This window comes from Populus nigra, chromosome 1 (assembly GCF_951802175.1).
Source record: "Populus nigra chromosome 1, ddPopNigr1.1, whole genome shotgun sequence".
In the NCBI taxonomy this organism is placed as follows: Eukaryota; Viridiplantae; Streptophyta; class Magnoliopsida; order Malpighiales; family Salicaceae; genus Populus; species Populus nigra.
This window is the reverse complement of record NC_084852.1, coordinates 4,621,942-4,645,764: the sequence shown is the minus strand read 5'-3', so window position 1 is coordinate 4,645,764 and position 23,823 is coordinate 4,621,942. Positions and strand designations below refer to the sequence as shown.

At 31.8% G+C, this 23,823-nt stretch overlaps 4 protein-coding genes and 1 long non-coding RNA gene across 6 annotated transcripts in view; 1 reads left to right on the top strand and 4 right to left on the bottom strand.

Annotated features, from left to right (window-relative positions):
- The window catches only part of LOC133706081 (probable disease resistance protein At4g27220), a 90,547-nt gene that overhangs the window by 48,820 nt on the left and 17,904 nt on the right, over positions 1-23,823 (bottom strand). The gene's annotated exons all lie outside the window — the stretch shown is intronic.
- The window catches only part of LOC133706207 (protein METABOLIC NETWORK MODULATOR 1-like), a 35,388-nt gene that overhangs the window by 8,500 nt on the left and 3,065 nt on the right, over positions 1-23,823 (bottom strand). The window lies entirely within an intron of this gene.
- Positions 873-6,324, bottom strand: LOC133706172 (disease resistance protein At4g27190-like). Of its 2 annotated transcripts, none has more exons than XM_062131651.1 (5): positions 6,010-6,324; positions 5,786-5,894; positions 5,009-5,103; positions 1,904-4,914; positions 873-1,409 (listed from the first exon to the last, which is right to left on the bottom strand). In XM_062131651.1, exons 4-5 carry the CDS (start codon positions 4,901-4,903, stop codon positions 1,266-1,268), a joined length of 3,144 nt encoding a protein of 1,047 aa, XP_061987635.1. In that variant the 5' UTR covers positions 4,904-4,914; positions 5,009-5,103; positions 5,786-5,894; positions 6,010-6,324; the 3' UTR covers positions 873-1,265. The 2 variants fall into 2 exon arrangements, with proteins under 2 accessions (XP_061987635.1, XP_061987643.1); XM_062131659.1 differs by having other exon boundaries at positions 5,009-5,088.
- Positions 6,752-23,823, bottom strand: part of LOC133706096 (disease resistance protein At4g27190-like) — a 64,587-nt gene continuing 47,515 nt past the window's right edge. The window contains exon 6 of the mRNA XM_062131626.1: positions 6,752-6,770. The gene's annotated coding sequence lies outside the window, so the exon portion shown is untranslated. The remainder of the gene's footprint in view (positions 6,771-23,823) is intronic.
- LOC133706233 (uncharacterized) lies at positions 19,456-20,412 on the top strand. The gene is made up of 2 exons (XR_009844470.1): positions 19,456-19,729; positions 20,170-20,412. It is a non-coding gene; the product is annotated as an uncharacterized LOC133706233 (long non-coding RNA).

Sequence of the window (23,823 nt, the reverse complement as noted above, 5' to 3'; positions counted from 1 at the left end):
TGTGGATGTAGGTAGCAATGTGTTATATTATTAGTTAGATATAACTTACCTATTTATTGTAAAAAATAAATAAATAAATATATTAATAGAAACCTAAAAGAAATCCGCTGAAACAAAATAGCCCCGAGAGGAAATATTGTGAATTCACACAATGTTTACTCTCTCTTTTTTTGTCCTTTTTTTATTCAGTGATCTTTGATGATGAATTGATTAAGATTTGAGATGGGTAATGTATTTTTATCTGCCTTTTTTATAGTTATCTTGCTCTCAATAAAACATCTTAATATTAGAACAATGTTCAATTTCACAAAAAGAAAAATTATTGTTGGTAAGAAATTGAAAATGAAAAGATCAAAATTGAAACAAATAAAAAACTAATTTTTTTAAAAAAAAAATATGGTGTCAACTTTGCCTTTTGTTTTTTGCTTTTGATCATCTACCTTTTTTTAAAAAAAAAAATTAATCTTTCAATGTTATGTTAATTGGAATTTGAAGTTGGTAATTTTATATAAGTTGATAATTTTATATGAGCATCTAGAACTAAATAAAAAGCCGCACCATTGGTTTGGTGCTCGACTTTATGAAAAAAGAAATTGATTATATTGTTTGAGAAAAAATAAAAATCAAAAAATAAAAATTAAAACATAAAATAAAAATAAAAATAGGAGGCCTTAAAAAAACAAATTGTGTCAACGCCTCCATGCCTTGTAATTTTGATAAATCTTCTTTTTGGTAATGAAACTTTTTTGATACAAAACTTTATTTTACTTGTATTTTAATTCTTGAGGTTGAGAAAGAAAAGAGAAATTCATCGACAAAAAAATTACAAAGAAAAGAGAAAATTAGCGAAAGCCAGCAAGGTATCTGCTCGAAAAAACAAATGGGCAAGCAAACATACGGCCTTACTTCTGGAGGCTTGTACGATAATGGGCAAGCAACATTGTTTTTTTGAGGATCGCACAGTAATGACTACACACACAACATTACATTACTTCTAACTTCGTCAGCAAACACATAGATAGATAAGTCGAAATCTTCTATGGTAAATAAGACTGTTACAATGTGAAGCCAATTTGTATCCATTTGCCAATGAAACAGCAGGAATTACTTCCCACCAATCAAAAACCTTGCCTGATGCAAGCATGAAGAACAAAGACAATCCATGATTTAATTCAACCATTAAAATTTGAGGGTAAAGGAGAGGATAAATAATTGCAGCTATATCACCTGGTTTGGGCGAGAAAGAATTATTAGACTAGCAATCATCAATCATGCTGCATGTGAATATGTGTCAGTCTCTTACACTCTACCACCATCAAAGTAGTCAATTTGCTCAGCACGAGACCCTTCCATAGACACCTTATGTCAGGCACGGATTCCAAGCGTAATTTTTCCAAATTTGTCAGCCCCTGCATCAAAAGAAAACAAGGTACCAATTTGTTAAATATAATTCCTAATAAATTTTATGCACTTTGAAATATGTAACATATATTAGTAAATAGATGTTTCCAAGTATAATTTTGGTAACATGTCGGGCAGGGATTCCAAGCATAATGTTTCCAAGTATAATTTTGGTAAATAGATGAACGAATTGTCCCCAATACTTCAGCCAAAAACTTATCAACAAAAGGAAATCAGTAGACATGGCAACAGGGTGGGAATATGAAATCATAAGTTTTTGAAAGGGTTTATCTTCCTCTTCAAATACTTCCATTAATTGGGGGAAGAAAAGGAATGATACAGCTAGACAACTCCTTTTAAATTTAGTGGATGGCTAAAGGATTTATCTCCACTCATCAATTACTTCAGTTTCAGAAATTTAAAGGGAGAAATCAACATGTATTGAAGTTGACAATTTAAATTAAAAAGGAAAAAAATTATTGGAGAAATATAAAGGACGTACTTGGAGCTGTGCAAACAAATTTCCCAATTCTTTGTGGCCATCAATTTCTAGAATTTGCAAAGAAGGCAATTGGGCAGCAAAATTCGTTGGACCAAAAAAGCTGTAATTTGATCTGGAAGAAAGAGACAATTGTCTTAGTCGAGGGAACTTGATGATGCCATCTGTGGTGAGTGCATCTCCTTCTCCACTGTAAAATATTTGCTTTAAATTATGAGCTTTAAAAATCCGCATCTCTTCCAGGTTCAGAAGGCTTGGAGACACAGGGACAGGGAGGACATATTCCAGTTTACCACAGTCTTCTATGAAGATTTGTTTTAATTTTGGGAAGCCGGAAGACTCTGGAATTATTTCCCTTTCACCATCCTCTTCTCTGATAATATGCTTCAATTCACTGCATTTACTTATGTAAAGTCTTTCTAGCCTTGGCAGACTTTGAGCGAGGGACGGTGTGAAGATAAATGTCATTTTGTCCAGATACCCCAACTCCAGACGAGCAAGACTTTGGAGGCTGACATGTCTGGTGCGCCCCTTCCATATGCATTTGAGCTCAGGTAAGCTTTGCAGCTTTAACATTGTTAGAGATGACAGCAGCTCCTTCTCCTCACTGCTTCCTTCATCAGCCTCACCCAATTCAAATACCTCTTCCAATGATTCACAGCTGTCAACAATCACCTCCTTTAGATTTTTTAAACCTTGCCGCAATCTTGCTGGAAACAGAGTGAAAACATCCCCACAATCACTCACTTCTACAGATTCTAATTTATGTAAAAACAATTGCTCAAATGTCTTCGCATTTAAGGATGGACCACCCAAAATTAATCTTGTCGAGGTCGGGTATCGTCGTGCCCCAAAGCAATTCCCTAACATTATATGATATTTGCGCAAGCTAACTGGAAAAACAAAATCTATGGGAATGCATTCAACCTTCGGTATCCTCAATGATAATACGGCTAACTGAGACAACGAATTTAGTTCTGTTAGGCTTGCATTCATTCCTCCTGTGCTCTCACATCCAACAACATCCCATCCATCAAAGCTTTGATCCCAGATCAACAGCTCTTCTAACTTCTTCAACCTTCCAATCAAATTCACAGGGTTCCTTCTTAGACTTTGACCTGTCAGATCCAACAACCTTAGCTCCTTGAGCTCTCCTATTTCATCAGGTAATTCTTCAATGGAGAGGCACCACTTAAGACGAAGAATCTTAAGTCTCTGCAGCTTTCTCAACCAAATGAGGTCCTTGCATTCACACATGATCAACACCAACGATTGAAGTTTCGTTGAGAGTTCAAGTGATTGCAATGACAAACGCCCTCCCTCCAGAGACAAAACTTCAATTTCTTTCATCCCTTCAAAGAACCTCTGAGGAACATTCAAACCATAACCCACTTCTAATAATAGAACTTTGAGCCGTGGACATACCAATCCTTCAGGAAGTTCTGCTAGTTTATTGCCCATTAACGAAATTGTTGTACAGCCTTCAAAGCTTTTATTGCCCATTGGCCACTTCTCCAACCCAATGCCTGCCTTTACCATGAATCCATATTCTTCTGATGATGCTATCTGAATAGCAACGTCACGAACCAAGTCATGCATTTTCACATGTTCTTCAGTTTCAGAGCCCACCAGCATGCAACAATCTTTGAGGTTTTCGATTGCCACAGAAACTCGTTCCCTTGCATCTTCAATGGGCTCCGTATCTTGATGTAACCCATAGCCAACTGCGTATCTCGTCAAGTCCTCGATTGGAATGACATAGTCTTCTGGAAATAAACAACATATCAAGAAACATAACTTGGTTTCCTTGCTCTTCAAATAATCATAGCTCAACTTAAGACATGTATAAGCATTATTTTTTTCGTCAATTTGTTCCATGCGCGCAAATTGAGATTCTTTGAGCTGTCTAGACGCTAATTCCCACTGACGTGCAGATTTATCTCTTAGAGCCCTTCCCACTGTCACAAGTGCTATAGGCAAGCCTTGGCATTCTCTCGCAACCTCCCTTGCCACTATGTTCAAGGTAGAGTTCCCATCAGGTAAACCTGCATTGATTCTGAATAAATCCCATGCTTCTTTTAAAGGTAAGGGACTTAACAACACTTTTGGCTCGCACGCCATTGAAGAACATACGCCTTGACGACGTGTTGTTAGAAGAATTTTACAACCCCCGTGATCAACACCAAATGGGATCCCTATCTCTTTCAAGTCAATATATTCCCAAACATCATCCAGGATTATAAGCATCTTCTCCACTTTCTCCAGTCTCTGCCATAATCGATCTGCTCTCCCTTCTTTACTCTTTTCTTTAATATCCAGACCTAACTTTTCTGCCATTTGATCCTGGATGCCTGTGACATTTGGATTCTGGGACACCGTAGCCATCAAAACTTCATCAAAAAGCGGCGACTCTCTGGCTCTCCTGCCTACTTCTTTCATCAGGGTGGTTTTACCCACCCCTCCCATGCCGTACAGTCCGATCATATTGACACTGTCATCTTTGAGAGCTTTCATGATCTGTTCCAAAGCTTCTTCTGACGATTTTGAGGGCGTGAATTCCTTTGATTGAAGAAATTCTATGGGCTGAGGATGAGCTCTGTGGGACACTTTTGTAGACTTTTTTTCTAAAAGTTCTCTGAAAGTCTCCGACTTCTTGGCCAGTGCCTTGCTTAACTTGAATTGTCGCATGCAGTTTGGACACCAAGTGAAGCATTTGCCATTTTTTCCTATTTCATTTTCCAAGGGCTTCGCACCTTCAATTTCGTTTTTTGCATCTCCCAGCCACTTTTTGACATCCTCGTAAATTTCTTCAGCATTCCTGTCAGCAGCTTTGACATCGTCTTGCAGACGTTCTTTTTCCGAAACCAGCTTCTCCTTTTGTTGTTCGAATTCCTTAACAAAATCGTTGAAACAGAACATGTAACGGAACTGCCTTCCTACTGGTTCCACCATGAGTTCTGCTATCTTAGATATAATGGATCCACCCACACTTTCGATAGCCATTTTCCACCGACCTGAAAATCAGAGAAATAAGGATACACAGAACGTGAGAGCGAGTCACTACAAGTAAAACAGGCGCAGAGAGAATGGGAAAAGGAATTTCATTACCTTAATTTGGAAAAATATGTGCGGAAAGCACTGGCAATCAATGAAATAGCGGGAGGAAGAAAAGGAGAAGGCCTCTAGCTCTGTATGGAATCCAGCTTCAAAAGCAACAAGGCAAGGTTCAAACTGACACTTGGCTTGAAGTAGTAATTCCCATTAAAAATGCATCTTGATGACATAATTAAGATAATATAGAGACAGTGACAGAGAAATAAAGAAACGAATGAAAGGTTCCCTGGATGATAATCACTTAGACGCCTCCCTGGATGATACCAGCTCGCTTCCAACAACAACTATTATTAACCTAAGCTATGCTCGGTCAGTTTTTTTTAGTTTTCTTTTCTTTTCTTTTCTTTTAAAAAACAAATCAACAAGGGAAAAGACTTGCAAAGAAGTAGAATTACTGTAACGAACTCAACAAAGAATCAAACTCAAAAAAATAAAAGCAATTGTCTATGAGAAGCATTTCTGTGTCACACTCTCAAGTAATATGATTGACCTATTACATTATACAAATTAATAATAGTAGTAGTAGTAGTAGTAGTAGTAATAAAAGAACTAGGTTTTTGATTGCATCCAGAGTGCTGTTACTTTCAAATAAAGAGGCTTGTGCATGTGGTGTTATGCTGTTCATGTAGGCTAAGATCTCCTATGAATACAATTGTAAAATCATACAATTGTATTCTTTTTATTAAGCTGCTAATTTATGCAGCTTTAGCTCATGTTCTCTCTTTTCTGATTTTATCTTTTTCTTTACATGATATAAGAGCAGGTTCTTACCTCTTGAAGTCTGCTGGATAAACCTATCAGCAGAAGATGCTGAACCGATCCCAAATCACAGCTTCAATCCCCACCACAACCAATCTCCTCTTTCCCGTAGTCTTCCGTCCTAAATTGGGAAATGATCCAAAATCAACAACCGGTGCGGAGATAGTTTGAGTGAAAAGAAACGGCTGAGAGATGAAATGTGAAGGTTATGGCAAGAAATTAGATGACAAACTTACCTTGTCCTACTAATGCTTTTGCTTTCATTGTTTCGAAAGTAAAAGAGACATAAACATAATCATTTCCTTCCTTTTACTTTCCACTTCTTTGTAATGGATTGCAATCGGGATGGTGCTTAGAGAGGCCAGTTTTTCTTTTCCTTTCTTTTTAAAATCTTATGCCTTGGGTGAGGAAATTAGTGGTGCTAGAGAATAACTTTTTTCTTATGGTGCAGAGAATAACTTTTTTTAAAAATAAAAAAGTCGAAAGATTCTAGTTTCCGTTTTAGCTCAGGTTGGAAGCAAAGCCGAAAGTTAAAGATTATTTTAAAAGAATTTTTATTGGTAGTTTATGTGGATTTGTGATAAGTAATTTGTGATAATTTAATTTTTAAAAATTTATTTAAAATTAAAAAAATTAAATTTTTAAATAATAAATCTTTAAATAACTATAGATATATCTATCAAAATCTTCATGTAATAATTCTATTCGATTAGGCAATATAAACAGTTTTCGCAAAGATTCTACTACCAATGTGTCCATATTTACACAGGAATAAAATGCTAGAGAATAACTTTTTTTTAAAAAAAAAAGGTTGAGAATTTTCCTTAAAACACTCCCATTAAGAAAAATTTATCAGTGTGTTTTCTGTTACTTGTTTAAAAAAGACCATTGAACAAGAGATGAACCATTCAGCAAAGGATTCTGCTAGGAAAACATGAAATTGTTCTTCTATTTGATATTTGTTTCAATCTTCTAAGCAAATAGTACAGCATCAAGTCTCAGTCACCTATTAACGAAATTGTTGTATTTCTAATGACAATGCTAATACAAAAGTTTAGCCAGCTTGACACATTAAATTAAAAAATAACATGAGAATATAAATATTTATATTATAATTATGCATCTCAAAAAATCACTTGATGCAACAAATAGGGTAGAAAAATATAAGACTTTTAGGAAATTGTTTCACTGTAAAATGGCTGAAGGATCTTTTATAAACACTTATATTAAAAAAATTAGGTCAATTAATCTTTGTTATTTAATATGAATAAAATGTTGATTTAGTCTTGTAGTCATTATTTCAAAGCTTTTGGTAGTTCATGCAAGATCCCTTATTTGACTTTTTTTATTTTTTTTAAACCCGGCTTGGTTTTAACTCTGAATTTATTGAGTTCCGAATCGACTGGTGAAGCTAGACCAAGTTTTAAAATTATATTACCTGTGAAAATTCAGTTATCTCAATTCTCAATTTTCGATTGAAAATGCTAAAGAATTCCCTAGCAAATAATAATATGTTAAGCATGACAAATCTTATTTAAATTAAAAGGCCAAAAATGAACGCATCTACTCTTGCTAGAATGGACTCAAAAGTTCAGCTAATCCGCATAATTAAATAGTACTGTTACTGTAAACTACTAGGAAATTCATGGGTAGAGCCAAAATGTTAACAATAGCATTGATTCGATCAAGTGTATATAGAGGACCTTGTTGTTAAGGAAATAACCATAGAAACTATGGAGCCTACTATTTATTAATCCATTTCTATTTACTACTTATTACTATTTATTTATTTTTATTTACTATATTTTTGTTTGTGATACCCAGTACCAATAAAATTTGAGATTCCTTCAATTTTTTAGGTGCATGGAAATCTAATGGCTTCATGTACAAAATCAATTCAAGGGTGTGTATCCTTAACTATCAGGCTAACCTTTACAGGCTTAGCTAGCAATCGATAATTAATATTTTAATGAATTCAATTTTTATTTAAAATAAGGAAAAGGACATTGGTGAATAAATTGTTTCCTTCCTATTATAATTGTTAGACCTTACAAAAGGGCTAATTTAGAAAAAGATTATAACTTATAGGTCACCAGGGCCGAGGTCAACTTGTAATTAAGTAGATCAATTTAAATTAATTATTTTTATTAAAATGATAATGTTTTGTTTTTTTTTTATATTAATTTGGCTAATTTTTATCGAATCAAATCAATAAAAACTTAACCAAAACAAATATCATCAAATCAATAATATTTTATGTAGTTGAATTAAAATTTCAATTCAATTCTATTGGTTAGATCCAAACTTAATATTTTTTTATTTTATACACTTGGACCTCTTATTTTATTTTATATTGGTTGTAGCTAAAAAATACTCCTAGCACTCCTACCCAAGTAAATACTAGTCTTGTTAGAGATTTGAGAGTAAAGGACTAGTTATAGTTAAAAAATGTATTAACACTCCTAGCACACCCTACCCAAGTAAATTCTTTGTGATTAAACGTGGTTTAGAGATTTTAATGGTTTTCAGATATATCTATAGTTTAGGATTGGGATTTGCTTGTATGAATAAATTTGGTGTTTAATAATTTATCATGGATTCTTGTACCCAGATAAATTCTTAGAAAAAAAAGTTCTTCATAATTTGTGTATTACGGTAAAAATTACTCTCAATAAAAATTCATGAATATTTAGAATAACTTTGAGGATTTTCTAATCAACTTCAATATTTCAAATATCAGCCTCACTTATAGGTATAGCGTTTTATATCAAGATTTTTAACCATTAATTCTCATTAATTAAAAAATAGTGGTTTATTAAAATATTGACCAAATTCACATGAATTTAATAAACTAGTTATTAAATTTTAAAATGCATATTCATATATAATATTTTAATTTGTTTTTAAATAAAGAATATTTTTAAAAAGTATGTGCCACAATACCAAATTATAGTATAAATTAAAAGAGAAAGGAGTTTTCTCTTCATCACTATTCACTTATATTCATTTTACTATGGATATTAATAGTGAATTTTTTGAAAATTTCCAATTTGGTACTCAATTATTTTTTTTCACAATTAAGCTCTTTTAAATCCAAATTAGAGCCTAATTGCATATTTTTTCAAGGATGAGGGTTGAATTGAAAAACATAGGACTTAAGTGAAAAACTCGACTAAAATAAGTTGTGGCTTTGCAATTTATTTGCAAAGTTTATTTTAGTCCCTATAATTTTTTATCATTGTATTTTGATACCAAACTTTATTTTCCTCTGTTTTTAGTTTTTTTTGTGTAAGAGAGAGAGAGGATCACCATATTTTGTTTTAGAGAAAGAAAGTTATTGCTGAGGATTTTGACCACCAAAACAGTTGATTTTTGTGTCAAATTGTTATGTCTTAATTTAACAAGGTTCCTTGAATGTTTTCTAGGTGTTTTGGGTTAAAATGGGTTGAAAACAGGTTTTAGGTTATAACTAGGTTTTTTACCAAATTGATCAAATTTTTTTTAAAAAAAAAACAAATCAAGAAGAGAAAAGACTTGTAAAAAAGTAGAATTACTGAAAGAAACTCAACAAAGAATCAAACTCAAGCAATTAAAAATAATTTTCTATGATGACCATCTCTGTATCACACACTCAGATAAATATGATTGACCTATAACATAAATAAAGCCCTGCAAACAATTAAATTATGCTTCAAAAGCAACAAGACAAGGTATAAAGTATACCAACAAAAATAGTTTACTAACTGACACTTGTGAGTTAAAGCAGTAATTCCCATTCAAAATATTGCATTTTGATGACATAGTTAAGATCATATAGAGACAGTGACAAACAAATAAAAATAATAATAATAATAATAATAATGTGTAAAAGTACTCACGCAAAGAATTAAAGAAACGAATGAAAGGTTCAGATAATCACTGAGACGTGTAAAATTACTCACCTGGCAAAAAGAAACGAATGAAAGGTTGAGGATAATCACTTAGACGCCTCCATGGATGATACCAGCTCGCTTCCAACAACAAATATAATTAACCTAAGCTATGATCGGTCAATGTTTTTTTTAGTTTTCTTCTTTTTTTTTTATAAAAAAAAACAGATCATCAAGGGAAAAGACTTGCAAAGAAGTAGAATTAATGGAACGAACACAACAAAGGATCAAACTCAAGCAATTAAAAGTAATTGTCTGTGTCACACACTCAAGTGAGGAGAGAAAAGAAGGAGAAAGAAAGGAAAGGGTCAAGGAAGGCAGAAAGTAAGGTCACGTAGGGGCCAGCCTTGTAGAAAGTTTGAAAAGTAGCATGAAAGAAGAGGATAATAGAGTAGTTGTCAGAATCAAAGGCTGTTTGTTTTTTTAAATGTGTCTGAGTGATTTTTATAATTATATTTAATTTAAAAATATTAATTTAATATATTTTTTAATATTTATTGTTATTATATATATATATATATATTTAATATTTAATAAATTTTTAAATAAAAAATATTTTTAAAAAGTAAGTGTCACAATACAAAATTATAGTATAAATTAAAGGAAAAGGGAGTTTTATGCTCATTACTATTCACTAGACTTGTAGATATTAATAATAAAGTTTTTGAAAGTTTTCGATCTAGTATTTTAACTTTTTTTTTTTTGTATAATTGAATTTTTTAAAAACTCAATTGAATATTTTTTTAAAAGGAAAATGATTGAATTGAGAAACAGAGAAACTCGGCAAAAATATATGGTTAAAATCAATCCATTTTTTTTTAAAAAAACTCCTTAGTTGTTAAGGAAAGATTGGTAGTGGGAACAAATCACCAAAGTCAGCAGCAAGGAAGTTCCAGGAAGTGGGCAGCCTTTCTTCTGCTGTTCATGTGGTGTTCTGCTGTTCATGCAGACTAAGAACTCCTACCATTTTTAAAATAATATATTTAAAATACAATAATAAAAATGTAATACGCAGCTAATTAATGCTGTTGTTCTTTCTTCTTGTTTTGCTATTTTGATTTTATTGTATTTTTAAAAAAATTATGATTGTGAAAGCTAGCTAAACCATTAGATCAAAGCAATCTAAGAGGGTTTTTGAAAATGTAGTTGGTATTGTTTTTTAAAGTATTTTTTACTCGGAAATACATTAAAATAATATTTTTTTATTTTCTAAAAATTATTTTTGATATTAACGTATCAAAATTATTTGAAAACACCAAAAAAATATTAATTTGAAATAAAAAAAAAATTAAAAATATTTTTGAAACGTAAAAATAAATAGAATCTTAGAAACTAGTGTAGCTATGCCCAATGTACTTTTTATAATCTAACTTTTTTAATATATTTTTTATTTAATTATGCAATATATTCATAGAAAACACTCAAAATAAAATTATAGACAAAATATATATATTTTATCAAAATTCTCTAGTCTGATTCATGTATTTTTCTCAAAAAAAAAAGTTTTGACGATATAAAAAGTAATAACAACCACGAAAAGTATCCTAAGAAACTGTAATGATTTGAACTAAAAAAATATTTTTTTATTGAAAACATAAATTTTAATTCTTGCATTTTTTTTATTTTTTAAAAAATTATTTTTTATGAGTAACATTATTTTGCTCAAATGTCCCTAATACATAATTATTTATAAAGTAATGAAAATATCATAGAATAAAGAATAAAATGATATCTAAGATAAAGATCATACAAGCCTTCAAAGATAATATATGTACGTGTATAATACAAATTAATAAATTCTAAGTAGCAATATTTAATGCAAGTTTAAGAATAAGATTTTGCTTTGTGTTTTGTTGTGAGATTAACCATATCAAATTATATATTTAATAATAAATAATTGTGTTGTGTTATGAGTAAAATCAATAAATTATTTGGTGTTCTGCTGTCTTGTTGTTTGAATTAAAATTATTATTAAGAATATAAATTAAATTAAATTAAATATTGAAAAAACTAAATGAATTGCTTAATAAATAAATAAATTCTTTCTTTAGAAAGCGTGGCAATGCCATGACATTGGCTTTTTAGAGAATACTACGATATTAACAGCCAAAAAAGTTATCGATAGCTGTGTAAATCATTGAAACTGCCACAAAATTCGATGGAAGGAAGATGGGAAGAGGGGAAATAGGTAACGGGAAATTAAAGAGAGATGAAGATCTGCGCATGGCTACCTGTTTTGAGAATTATGGAAAGTTATCCCTAACTCAAAACGGCACCAATTATAAGTTCATTCAAAAAAATCTGGAGTACAACAGATGGAAAAAATTCGAAACAACTCGTCTAGAATTTAGGCAAGAAGAATGAGCCAGGATTTTAAGTGCAATGAAATTTGTCTTACTTTGTTCTATTTTTTTAAATGATACAAGATATACTGCCTATTTCAGGTGAAACAAATGGAATCCACAACCTTTAAAAGGAGTAGAGACCACATATGTGTCGCTGGTATTTCAATAGCCTTTCTCTTATACTGACATGTGCTTTACAAGCACCAACATTTCTTTCTCTTTTATTTTATAATATTCAACATCAGGAATGAGGATTTGGTAGCTGATTTTATTAGTGGTGTTGGTTGTTGAATTGTCAGGCATGTTTTGGAGCCATGCATAGTCACCAAGAACAAATCCGTGAGGGCGATAAGGTCTTAAACAGATAATATCTGGCAGGTTTGGTCAGGCTGTGATATATTCGATAATAACTCTTTAATTAAGTCCTAAATCTCATTTTATCTTTTCAATTTAATCCCTAATTTGACATCAACTCTTCAATTAGACCCCAAAGCTCATAGCACCTGAGGAAAACCCTCTTTTTTCAATTTAGCCCCTTATTATCTTCAATTTAATATCGAATTTTATTCGATCCAAGCCCAAAAAAGGCTAAACGAAGATAGAATAAATGAAGGGAAAGAAAATGAATAATTGCCCAACTGAGTTAATGTGTTCTGGTCTTTTCTCCTTGATTGGGGTTGAACATTTGACATTTATCCTTTTTTTTTCTATAGTCTTTTCTCCATGTTCGTTGTGACGCCGCACACGTGCGACAAGTAGTAAATCTATAGTTAATTTCATTTTTTGATAAAAGATAATACAATCGGTATAGAATGGTTACCAACTGTTAGTTTAATATGCCTTGTAGTCAATCAGTTAGTTACACGAGGCATTATTATATTCATGTAAATACATATTTATTATTAATAAAGGCTTAATTTAACTTTAATATTCATATAATATTATAGTAATAAATCTAGAGTATAGATAAAGTTTATGAGACAAAAATGCTTTGCAAAGGAAATTATAAAGTTGTTATAATTATGAGAATTTTAATGCATCAAAGTATTGTTCATAAAATATTCTTGGTCGATGCTCTCTTAAATACTGGATATTTATTAGAGCCATAAAGACTGATATATATTATGTTTTTTCCTTTATGAAATGAAGCAATTATTTTCATAAGTTGAGCTATAAGGGATACCTAAAACTAATATGTATACGCTTGTCATAAGACATGTACACTGAATTGACCGGCATGAGAATTCCATATGGAGAGATTATCTATGTCTATGGAAAGACTCACATGACGGTTGTGTATGTAATCCTTAGACTTGAGATCACTAAGTTATCCTATATAGAAAATGCTATGCTTTGATCCTGTTACATGTTATCTTAATTGAGGTAACAAAATGATAGACATTGGGTATATCATGAACTATATGAAGGTACTTGAGTGATCAAGAGAGGATTTCATCACCTTATATGAGTTAGAAAAAATGTTTCATTTGTTCTCAAATAGTATTGACTGAGAAATCTTTGGCCAAGGTGGGATGAGATTTAAAAAGGGTTTCAAATCTTATTCAAATGATCAATTACTATTATGTAGAGAATGAATATGATTTAACATGACAAACATGCTTCATGCTTTAATGTTAAATAAGAACATTAGTGATAAAATGGTATTAATTACAATGAGAAATCGGTAATTGAAACCACTAATGACTTTTCTAATATTTAGAGGATCATGACACGTTACTAAACAATGCACATGATTTTCAAATCTTCAATTCTAATTTATTTAATTATAATTATAATTTATATTTGGGCCAATATATTAGAAACCTAATAGATCATACACATTAAGAATTAAACTGTGATGATTTAATTAAGTATAACTTGATTAAAATATATTTTAGAAATTAAGAACTATAATATAATTAATACAAGGATTATATTTCCAGATCTAGAAAAATCAGGTAAGGACTTGATTGAGTTAATTTATAAAATTATCTTAATTTAATATATGGATATTATTCAAGGGGGAAATTGATATTTTGTCAATTTATAGGGTTTTTTAGATTTTTTTATAAATAATAAGCTATGCCTCTTATTTTTTAAGAGTTATCTGTTAGACATAAAAACTACGTGTGTTACAAAATAAAGAGATAACACTCTAGGCATAACAATCCCTCTCTTCTAAATAGGGACTTGTGAAATTTTTTACTGGTGGTTCATGTGAATTACCATTGAAAGACGAACAATTGGATGACTTCTAGTTTGCAACAACCCAGTTTTTTAAAAAATATTCAAAATCGAAGATGATCAAATCTTCAAGCAATAAATCCCTAAACAACTCTAGATCTGTTTAACGAGATTTTAGAGACTCCCAAATAATTTTATTTTATTGTTTCGGCTGAGTGTATGCTATTCGGCAAACCCAACACCAACTTCATCGTAGGTTTAACATTTCTTTTACATGTTGGGAATTTGGTACTTATTGGTGTATTTTCTTAAGTTGAAATAATGCCACACAATCTAGGTTCAAGTGGGTTCATGAATCAAATAGTGATTGTTATGCTAGGGAATCATGCTTGTATCACCTATAATAATAATAGCAATAATATTTACATATTAACCAGCATCATTTGATTAGTAAGTTTCCAAATTCTATCCACAAATATTATAACCTCTTAATTTATGCAAGAACTTAGCTAGATTTCATGCAAGCAATCCCTAACTCTAGTATTTTCTGTGTTAAAAATGGAGACTTCTTGGTGTTCGCCGGAGCTTGGGTATACCATTTTTGAACAAATAACAAGGTAAAAACATCTTTTAACGATATTAAAATCATTTATTCATTTAAAGGTACCAATATTGTCATTTATAGTGAAACATTTAGTTTTACTACATTGAGAATACGCTGACCAATAGAATCCCCGCCTTCAGCCAACCCCAAATTTGTCTATCATCGTATAATATTGATCATTACATTATGCGGTTTCCAGCTAGTGATAGGATATAAAATAATTTTTATATTCTAAATTAATTTTTTTTATTTTTATATTGATATTAAAAATGATTTTTAAAAAATAAAAAATATTATTTTAATATATTTTTAAATAAAAAAATATTTTAAAAAACAACTACTTATTCAAACACTTAAAATAAAAATCTTAAAATCACAGCATGATAAAAGAAGAAAGAAAGGAATGGGATAAAGAAGAAAGAATAAAAAAAAACCCCTAAAATCACGGCATGATCAAAGGAGAAAGAAAAGGATGGGACAAAGAAGGAAGAAAGTAAGGTCGCGTAGGAGGGGGCCAGTATTGAAGAAAAGCTAAAAGAACTATGTTTATGAGAAAGGACCGGGTAAGCCAAGGAACCAATAGATTATCGCCACATGTTCAACCTTAGATTTTATTGTGACATGGAGATAAAGGTAATCTCAAAGGCTAATAAATGGTCGCCACGTGTTCAACTTTATGTACCCACTAGGAAAGGATAGAAAGTGGGAGAGAGAGAGGTTAAAAAGGCTTAAAAAGAAAAGAAAAGGAAAGACAGAAATAAAGGAAAGGACGTGGAAAGAGAAGGAGAGGTTGAGGGAGGCGGCAGAAACGGAAGAAGACATTGAAAGATCGGAGGAGAGTAAAGAAAACAATATGAATATGTCTCTTTTATTTGGAATTTCTTTGGACACTTTTATAATATAATAACAAAAAAAAATTGATTAAATTATTGTTCATTCAAACATAGATTTACTGTGGACTCCAATAGTATTTTTCTCTATGTTTTGAATTTTAGTTTTTGATAGCCATGCTCGTTTGATTTTTTTATTTTTTTTTCATACTCTTCCAAATAATGCAGCAAATGAGGACCTGAAATGACAGCAGCGAATAAGGAGAAAAATAACGTGTTTGTTCTTGTTTCTTATAAAGTATTTTAAAAAATATTAAATTAAATTTTATTTTATTTTTATTTCAAATTAATTTTTTAAAAAACTAATTTAAAAATTAATATGAAAAAAGAGGATAATAGAGTAGTTGTCCAAATCAAAACACATAAATATAGGACAAAAGCAGGGATAATAGAGTGCTCTTTGTTTTCTTAACTGTGTTGGTTTAAAAAGCTCAAGTGACACAAAATGAAGGAATGTCAGACTATACAGCCTTTTTCAATTCATTAATGTCGTTCTCTGTTTGTCTTCTAAAACCTACTCCCATCATATTTTTTTATTTTCTTAAAATAAAAAAATATTTTATAAAACAACCACTAACACATTCTTTTTAAGCTATTAAGTAACCAGTCCCTATAATTTTTCAACATTGCACTTGGATACCAAACTTTATTTTTCTCTTTTTCAAGTTTTTTTTGGGTGGAGAAGAAAGAGAGGGTCACTGAATTTTATTTTAGAAAGAGAAAGTTGTTGTTAAGAAAGATTTTGGCTACTGAAATCGTTGATTTTTGTATAAAATAGTAACCACCTATTTTTTTTCGTGTGTTCATACTTAAAACCTTCTTAAAAAGTTCTTATCAATGGTTTTAAAACCTCTCTCAGGATCAAAAGGTTAGAAATAACTCTCTACCCTCTAAGTCTAACAAAACCATTAAGTACTCTTAAAACCAAAACCACAATTACGAAAACCAGTTTAGTACAAGAACTTCTAACTATTAGCTTTTATCCATAACCCTCTCGCTTTGATCAAATGGTTAAACTTTCATCAATCTTTGAGGGAATCCATAAAAAAACCTAGAAAAACCCTATAAATACTCTTGAAAATTAGAGCCGGAGAGGAGGAGAAAATGAGAGAAAAAGAGAGGAAAAACGTGGGGAAATAATTTGTTAATAGACTCTATTATAAATGTTCAAGAGCCTAGAAGGTTTAACCAGCTTTAGAAAGAAAAGGAGTGAAAGGAAAAGAAGAAAGGAAATGAAAATAAAAAAATAACAACGTAATTTTGAACTTAAAGGCCTAATTTCAGTGAAAGTTAAGAGCATTAGAGACTAGACCGTGCTTATACCAAAAACGACTCTCATCGTTGAAGGAATGCAAACAGTTGTTAACGAGACACTTATGCTGTTCCAACATTCAAAGGTTGTTGAATCTAGTACTGGTGCTCATTCTGGATCTAGTACCAAAAGGAGAATATAGAAAGAGATAGTAGTGAATTAATTATCTTTTATTCAGTAGTAAGAAACAAACGGGGGCAATGCATTTATAATAGCCAGAGAGGTGTTCTTATATACAATCAACAATTAAGGTATCTTCTTGTGCTGAGCTTCCATCATGGTTGCAAGACATTGCCATTGGGGCAAGGTTATTTTGCTCGTAAAAGCAGGTTTTAATTAAAAACTAAATAAATAAAGTATTGAAAATTATTATAATCAATATGAAAAAACCTAATAACAATAGATTATTATTCTTGTTAAAACCCTAACTTCATAATAAAATTTAATTATCCTAATACAAGACTTAATACAATTTCATAATTGTGGAACACTAACTGGATATAAAGAAAAAGTACAAATTACAACAAAAAAATACATGTTTTTAAGGTTCAACAAAAATGATTTGCTAACAAGCTATAAGCTTGAGAAAGATAAATAATGAGAGTGTGAGTTCAAAAACTCAGTGAGTAGATAACGTTCAATATACATACACGAGGTAATACAACAATGAGGAATATATATACAATTATGGCTTTAGATTCTTATAGGAAGGTTTCTCAAATAGGTCATAACAAGGTTATCATAAGGTAAAATTCGTTAGAAAATCAAAATGCAATAACATGAGGCTCCGTACTATGGAATGATCAGTCCACACAGGTTGATGACTCTCTCGACCAACTAGGGTTTCAAATACAATGTGCACTAAGACTAACACTACCCTGTTAGTATGAGCATTCTAACTGGCATACCATAAGTTCATATCATAATCAAACAAACAAATTCATATCTCAAGGCCCAACTCATGACATTAATAAAACAAGAAGCTATCAATTCAAAAGTCAATTTAGAAGTATATATTGGCTTATATCAAAAATTCAGATTCAACAATTGATCATGTTTTATCATAACAAAGATAATAATCAACATATATATTATCAAGAAGCACGATCCAATTCATATTAACAACTCAAATATTTATACTATTTCTCATGCATATGGAAAATTATACACTCACTTGACTTAAAAGTGAACAGAACTCGAAAGCAAATACCGAAGAAAATCTTACTGATATTCCGCATATAGAATATCAAGATTATCTAAATACAAAGGAGACATATTATAAAATGACTCGAAAAGAACATACAACCTATTTAATACACTTAACTAAGGGTCTATTTCATAACCCTATACATTTTGTTAATTCTAAACTAGTTATTTTTTCCAAAAACCAAAAAAGTAAACGGTTTTCCAGAAATATAATTCATAATAAAACAAATAATGAGACTTGATAATAATTCACTAAATAACCATCAATTATTCATCAAAACAATCTGAAAAAGCTAATATTAAAGCTAGGGACCAATCTGGAATTTTATCATATTTTTAGGGGTCAAATTATAATTTTATCAAATTGGAAGACCAAACTAAAAATGTCATAAATTCATGACTATACTGGAATTCTGCCCATAATTCATTTTCAATTCTGCCCAGAATCTCAAATTATGCTTCAGGGACCACTATAGAATTTTATCAAATTTCTAGGGTTAAATTGTAATTTCATCAAATTAGAGGACCAAAGTGAAAATATCATAAATTCATAACTATACTGGAATTCTGCCCATAATTTATCTTTAATTCTGTCCAGAATCTCGGATTATGCTCCAGGGACCAATCTCTAATTTTTCCAAAGTTCAGGGACTAAACTGTAATTTTCACAAATCGAGGGACCAAGCTGAAATTTCATAATCTTCAACCTCAAACCCAGAATTTACACAGATAACATACTGATATATGAAGATTTCTAACTCAAATTCACCATTTAAAGAAACCATAACTCAAAATCATCATTTTTATCTAAAATCTTTCAAAATCAACTAAATAACTCATTACCCATAACAATCAATCAATAATTTTTCTGTAATGTAATTGTAATTCCTAGCATAATGCATATTCGAGGGCAAGCACAACAACTCTAGAGCAAAGAAACTCGATGAAATAACAAAAGAAAAAGACTTGAAGGACTGAAAAAAAATAAAACCAAAAAAGAGGGATGAAAAAAGTAACCGCACTCTGGTTGCCATAAAAAACATAGTTCTTTTAGTATTTTTTTTTTAAAAAAATATTGTAATAGGTCAATCATATTACCCGAGTGTGTGACACAGAGACGATCATCATAGAAAATTACTTTTAATTGCTTGAGTTTTATCCTTAGATGACAAACTTACCTTGTCCTACTAATGCGTTTGCTTTCATTGTTTCCAAAGTAAAAGAGACATAAACATAATCATTTCCTTCCTTTTACTTTCCACTTCTGTGTAAACGGGATAGTGCTTAGGGGGGCCAGTTTTTCTTTTCCTTTCTTTTTAAAATCTTATGCCTAATTGGGTGAGGAAATTAGTGGAGCATTAGACTTTTTAAAAGACAACAAAAAGAAGCAATGTCTGATCATCTTTTGATACGGTGGTCTTCCATGATCAGTTTGTTGATGAAGATATCGAAAGATTCGACTCTCCGTTCTAGCTCAGGTTGGAAGGTAGGCCGAAAGCTATGCTTCTTTTAATTATGAATTGTTTATGCAAAGGAAACCCAGAAGCTTGAACAAACAGAAATGCCTTGTTGATTTCTCTTCTACTACTCATTATTTCCAATATTATTCCATTATCTTACCCGAAAGCAATTATACAAGAAATTTCATTATCCTGCCCCAAAGGCAGTTTATTACAAGGACTTCCTTTAACCTCCTTTAAGGCAATTTATTTGATGAAAATTACTTTAATCCACCTCAAAGACAATTTATCTTAGGGAATTCCAACGACCCAGGCAATTTATTTCTTGGAAATTCCTTTAACCCGCCCTAATTAAGGCATTTTATCTAAGGGAATTCCAAAATCAATTTATTTCTTGGACTCAGTATTCTTTGATACTAGTTATTTATATATAATTTAACAACACTTTTATCTTACATTTAAAAAGAAATTCAAAGGAAAGGATAACCCTTATCTAGAGCTCCTGTGATTCTTGCTCCCGAGAGAATTGGCTCCACTACGGGCAAATCTACTACCAAAAACCCAAGTTTCAACCAATCAAAACCTGTAAGTTATTTGGTGTGATTCCAAGGAGTGATTCCTTTGAATGATATCAGGCTCTACTTGTTTCCTATTCCTTGCAATTCTTGGATTCTGCAATAAAGTTATCAGAATTCTTTTCCTCTATCAATACTTTCTTGCTATCTTTTATATCATGTTCATTAGTTTACATAAATTGTTCCTTTAATATCGTTTGGTATTAATTGATATCAGAGCAAGTTTTGAATTTTGTGGAATCGCAGTGGAAATTCTTTCTATGCCTGGAATCGCAGTGGAAATTCTTATAATCCCACCAATAAAAGATTACAGGACCCTAGTCCTTCCCAAACCAATTTGAACTCCCCGTAGAAAACATCTCCAAACCCATTTTGAATCACCCACAACAAGCATCTCCACAACCTATTATGAACCCCCCATAACAAGCATCTCTACAACATGATTCTACTTCCTTGATAAAATGCCCTTTGATGGGAATAATAAATTCCAATCTAAGACATATCTGCAGCTCCACAGCTCAAAGACATGAATCTCCGTGAAATCACCTAAGGTCGAGTTGATCATGTAATAGGTAACCAACCTTGCCTGATGCAAACATGAAGAACAAACACCATCCATGCATATCGCATACGTTGATTTAATTGAACCATTAAAAGAAGGAAAAGGAGAGCAGACAAATAATTGCAGCCATATCACCTGGTCTGGGCAAGAAAGAATTATTAGACTAAACACCTTCAACTTCTCTAAATGAGGGAATAAGAAATCATAACAACAAGCACACACGCTTGAGGGAATAAGAAATCATAACAACTTCTCTAAATGAGGGAATAAGAAATCATAAAACTAAAGAAAAAATTATTCAAAATCATGTTATATTGAGTATGAAAAGTTGACAGGGGCCAATTATTATGGGATAGAGGGAGAAATAAATACTAAATTCTGCGTATTAGGGTGCTCAAGTCTAAAAACATGAGCAAAAACTTTCATAGATAGGTAAGAATGAAATTGCCTAACTTATCCAAAACTATTTATGACAAGCTTGAATACCAAGATAATAGCTTGCATAGGGCCTCCAGAATCCTCAACAAGCTGATTCTTGAGAAGCAGGATGGATTTCCACAGATGAGAGGCAGAGGCCTGAGCCTAAGCGGACCAAACGGACGAGGCACATAGATAGAAATGATGCATCCATTGGATCCATACAGAATCTGTTTTCATGTGAATGTTCCACAGCTGCTTGGCTAAAAAATTATTACTGCAGGATTTGATATCAACCAAAGTTGACTTGCTCCTCAAGAAGTTTCCTGTCCATAAAAAGTTCCGACAGAGTCGAGTAATGTGCCTGATGACCGCTTGCGGCATCGAAAGAATACTAATCCAAAACTGAACCATTCCGTGCAAAACAGACTTAACAAGCTCAAGCCTCCCAACATAGGTAAGATTCTTCCCCATCCAGCCATGAATGCCCGCATCAAGCTTGTGTAGCAAGGGAGAATACTGACTAGCTAAAAGCCTTGAGAGTTATATTTAGATTTCTTTTTCTTTATCTTGCTAAAAAAAGTACATCTAGCTCCATAACTAATTTAGATTCAAGTTAATTTTTTATTTTTAAATCAATTAAATGTTTATTTACACCCAAAAAATCGATAAATACAAACGGAAATACCGAGGGAATATTTCGGTCGGTAAATTTCCGAGGGATTTTACCGACGGAAATATTCTCTCGGTATATACCGAGGGAATTATCGTGGGAAAAAAAAATTAAAACAAAGCAAAAAAAAAATGATGACGTGTCATTTTTACCAACGGAATTACCGACGGAACAAATTCCGTTGGTAAATCCGTTGGTACATCCGTCGGTAAATCCGTTGGTAAACTGTGAACATTGTTCATCATGTCAATTACAAAGGGAATCACCGACGGAAATTTCCGTCGGTATTTTCCAGAGAGCTCCAGAACTGTTAACTTTCCAATTGCACTGTTAATTGTTGTTCTTTACGGACAAAATCACCAACGGATTGAAAAGTCGTCGGTGTTATTTGGCGGTTTTCTGAAAAAATTCAATTAATTTAAAATTTTCATTTAAATATTACAGACGGAATCACCGACGCATTGAAAAATCATCGGTAATTGTTGGCGGTTTCTGAAAAATTTTTACAAAATTGAAAATTTAAATTAAATATTACCGATAGAATTACCGACGGAATAATTAAAAAATATTAATATTCAATTATCCGTGGTATGAGACTGGTTACGTAAAAGAGAAGATATTATCACCACTTAAACGTCCTACCTGAAACAAACTGCATTGCTGGTTTTATCTTAATTGCTAACAGTTTATTGATTTATGTTATGATGGCTTGCTTGTAATATTCCTGACTTTAGCGTCAATGAATATTCAACTACGGATACTTCCAACTCTAGCGTAGGTAAATATTACGTAGTAAAAAAAACGTATGGTATTTCTGACTCTGGCGTAAGTGAATAACCTTGTAAAATCATTTTAAAATCAATGAATGCATATTTTTTTTTATTTTTTTAAAGAAAAAAATGTATCGTACACTAGATTTACATTTCATAGTAAAAATTCACATATTAGTTATACAGTGAAATACCTAAAAAAACATGCGAGGGACCTACTAATAAATTCAAAATGGTCCTTGAATGTTTTTGAAATTTTCTGAGATAAAAAAAAAATATTGCTAGCAAAATAGCAAAACAAAAAAGAATAAAATAAAAGGGATTGGGCTGGCTGGGCATGAGGCCTAGATCCAACCCGCCCTTAATTTTTTGAATTGATCCAATCCGATCACTAGCCCAAGCTAGAGAACCGACTGGGCAAAGCAGCAAGCATGCCACGCGCATGCGTGCTGTACAGTGCGAAGGTGATTATAATTACCTTCGCACTGTGTAATACAAACTCAAAGAATGAAACTGAAGAAGGTTACCTGGTGCTGTCTGGAACGACGCCGAAGATGATGGTGTATTGGACGATGCTCTCTCTGTTCCTCTTTTCGTTTGTTTTCCCTCTGGTTGTTCTTTTCTTTGACTCTGTTTTCTCTGTTCGTGCTCTAGTCCCTCTCCCTCTATTTTAGGGTACTTGCGTGGACGTCCACGCCTGCGTTTCAGAGGGACAATTGCTGAAGCATCAGGATTATTCACTTGGTTTGCTTCACTCATGTTCAGTATAATTTCCTGCTTTACCCAAATGATCTTTTATTTGTTTCCCTCCCTGCAGCAAAAGGACAAGTATTTAGTTTGTGAAGCAAATTATGCCAACCATGATGATGAAGGCAGTAAAGAGATGAAACACGTGCATAAAAGAAAAAGCATTTAAGTTCTACAAAAAAGTGTACGATATCCATTATGGAATTCTAGAGAACCACTAATGTATGTAGTGCGATAATCCCAAATTTGGTATATTTTCTACAACTGAGATCCTCAGCCCTTAAAAGGATAGGCAATAAAGTGGGAGAATATGAGTCTTCTGAAACCATGTTTAGAATGCTCAATGCTTATATACTACATGTTGATCATGTCTAGA

Bases quoted from the DNA above. Each gene is read 5' to 3' on its own strand.
- LOC133706172 (XM_062131651.1), bottom strand. From the start codon at position 4,903: ATGGCTATCGAAAGTGTGGGTGGATCCATTATATCTAAGATAGCAGAA. The intron at 1,410-1,903 runs GTACGTCCTTTA...CTTTTGATGCAG, and splicing joins ATTTGTTTGCACAGCTCCAA to GGGCTGACAAATTTGGAAAA.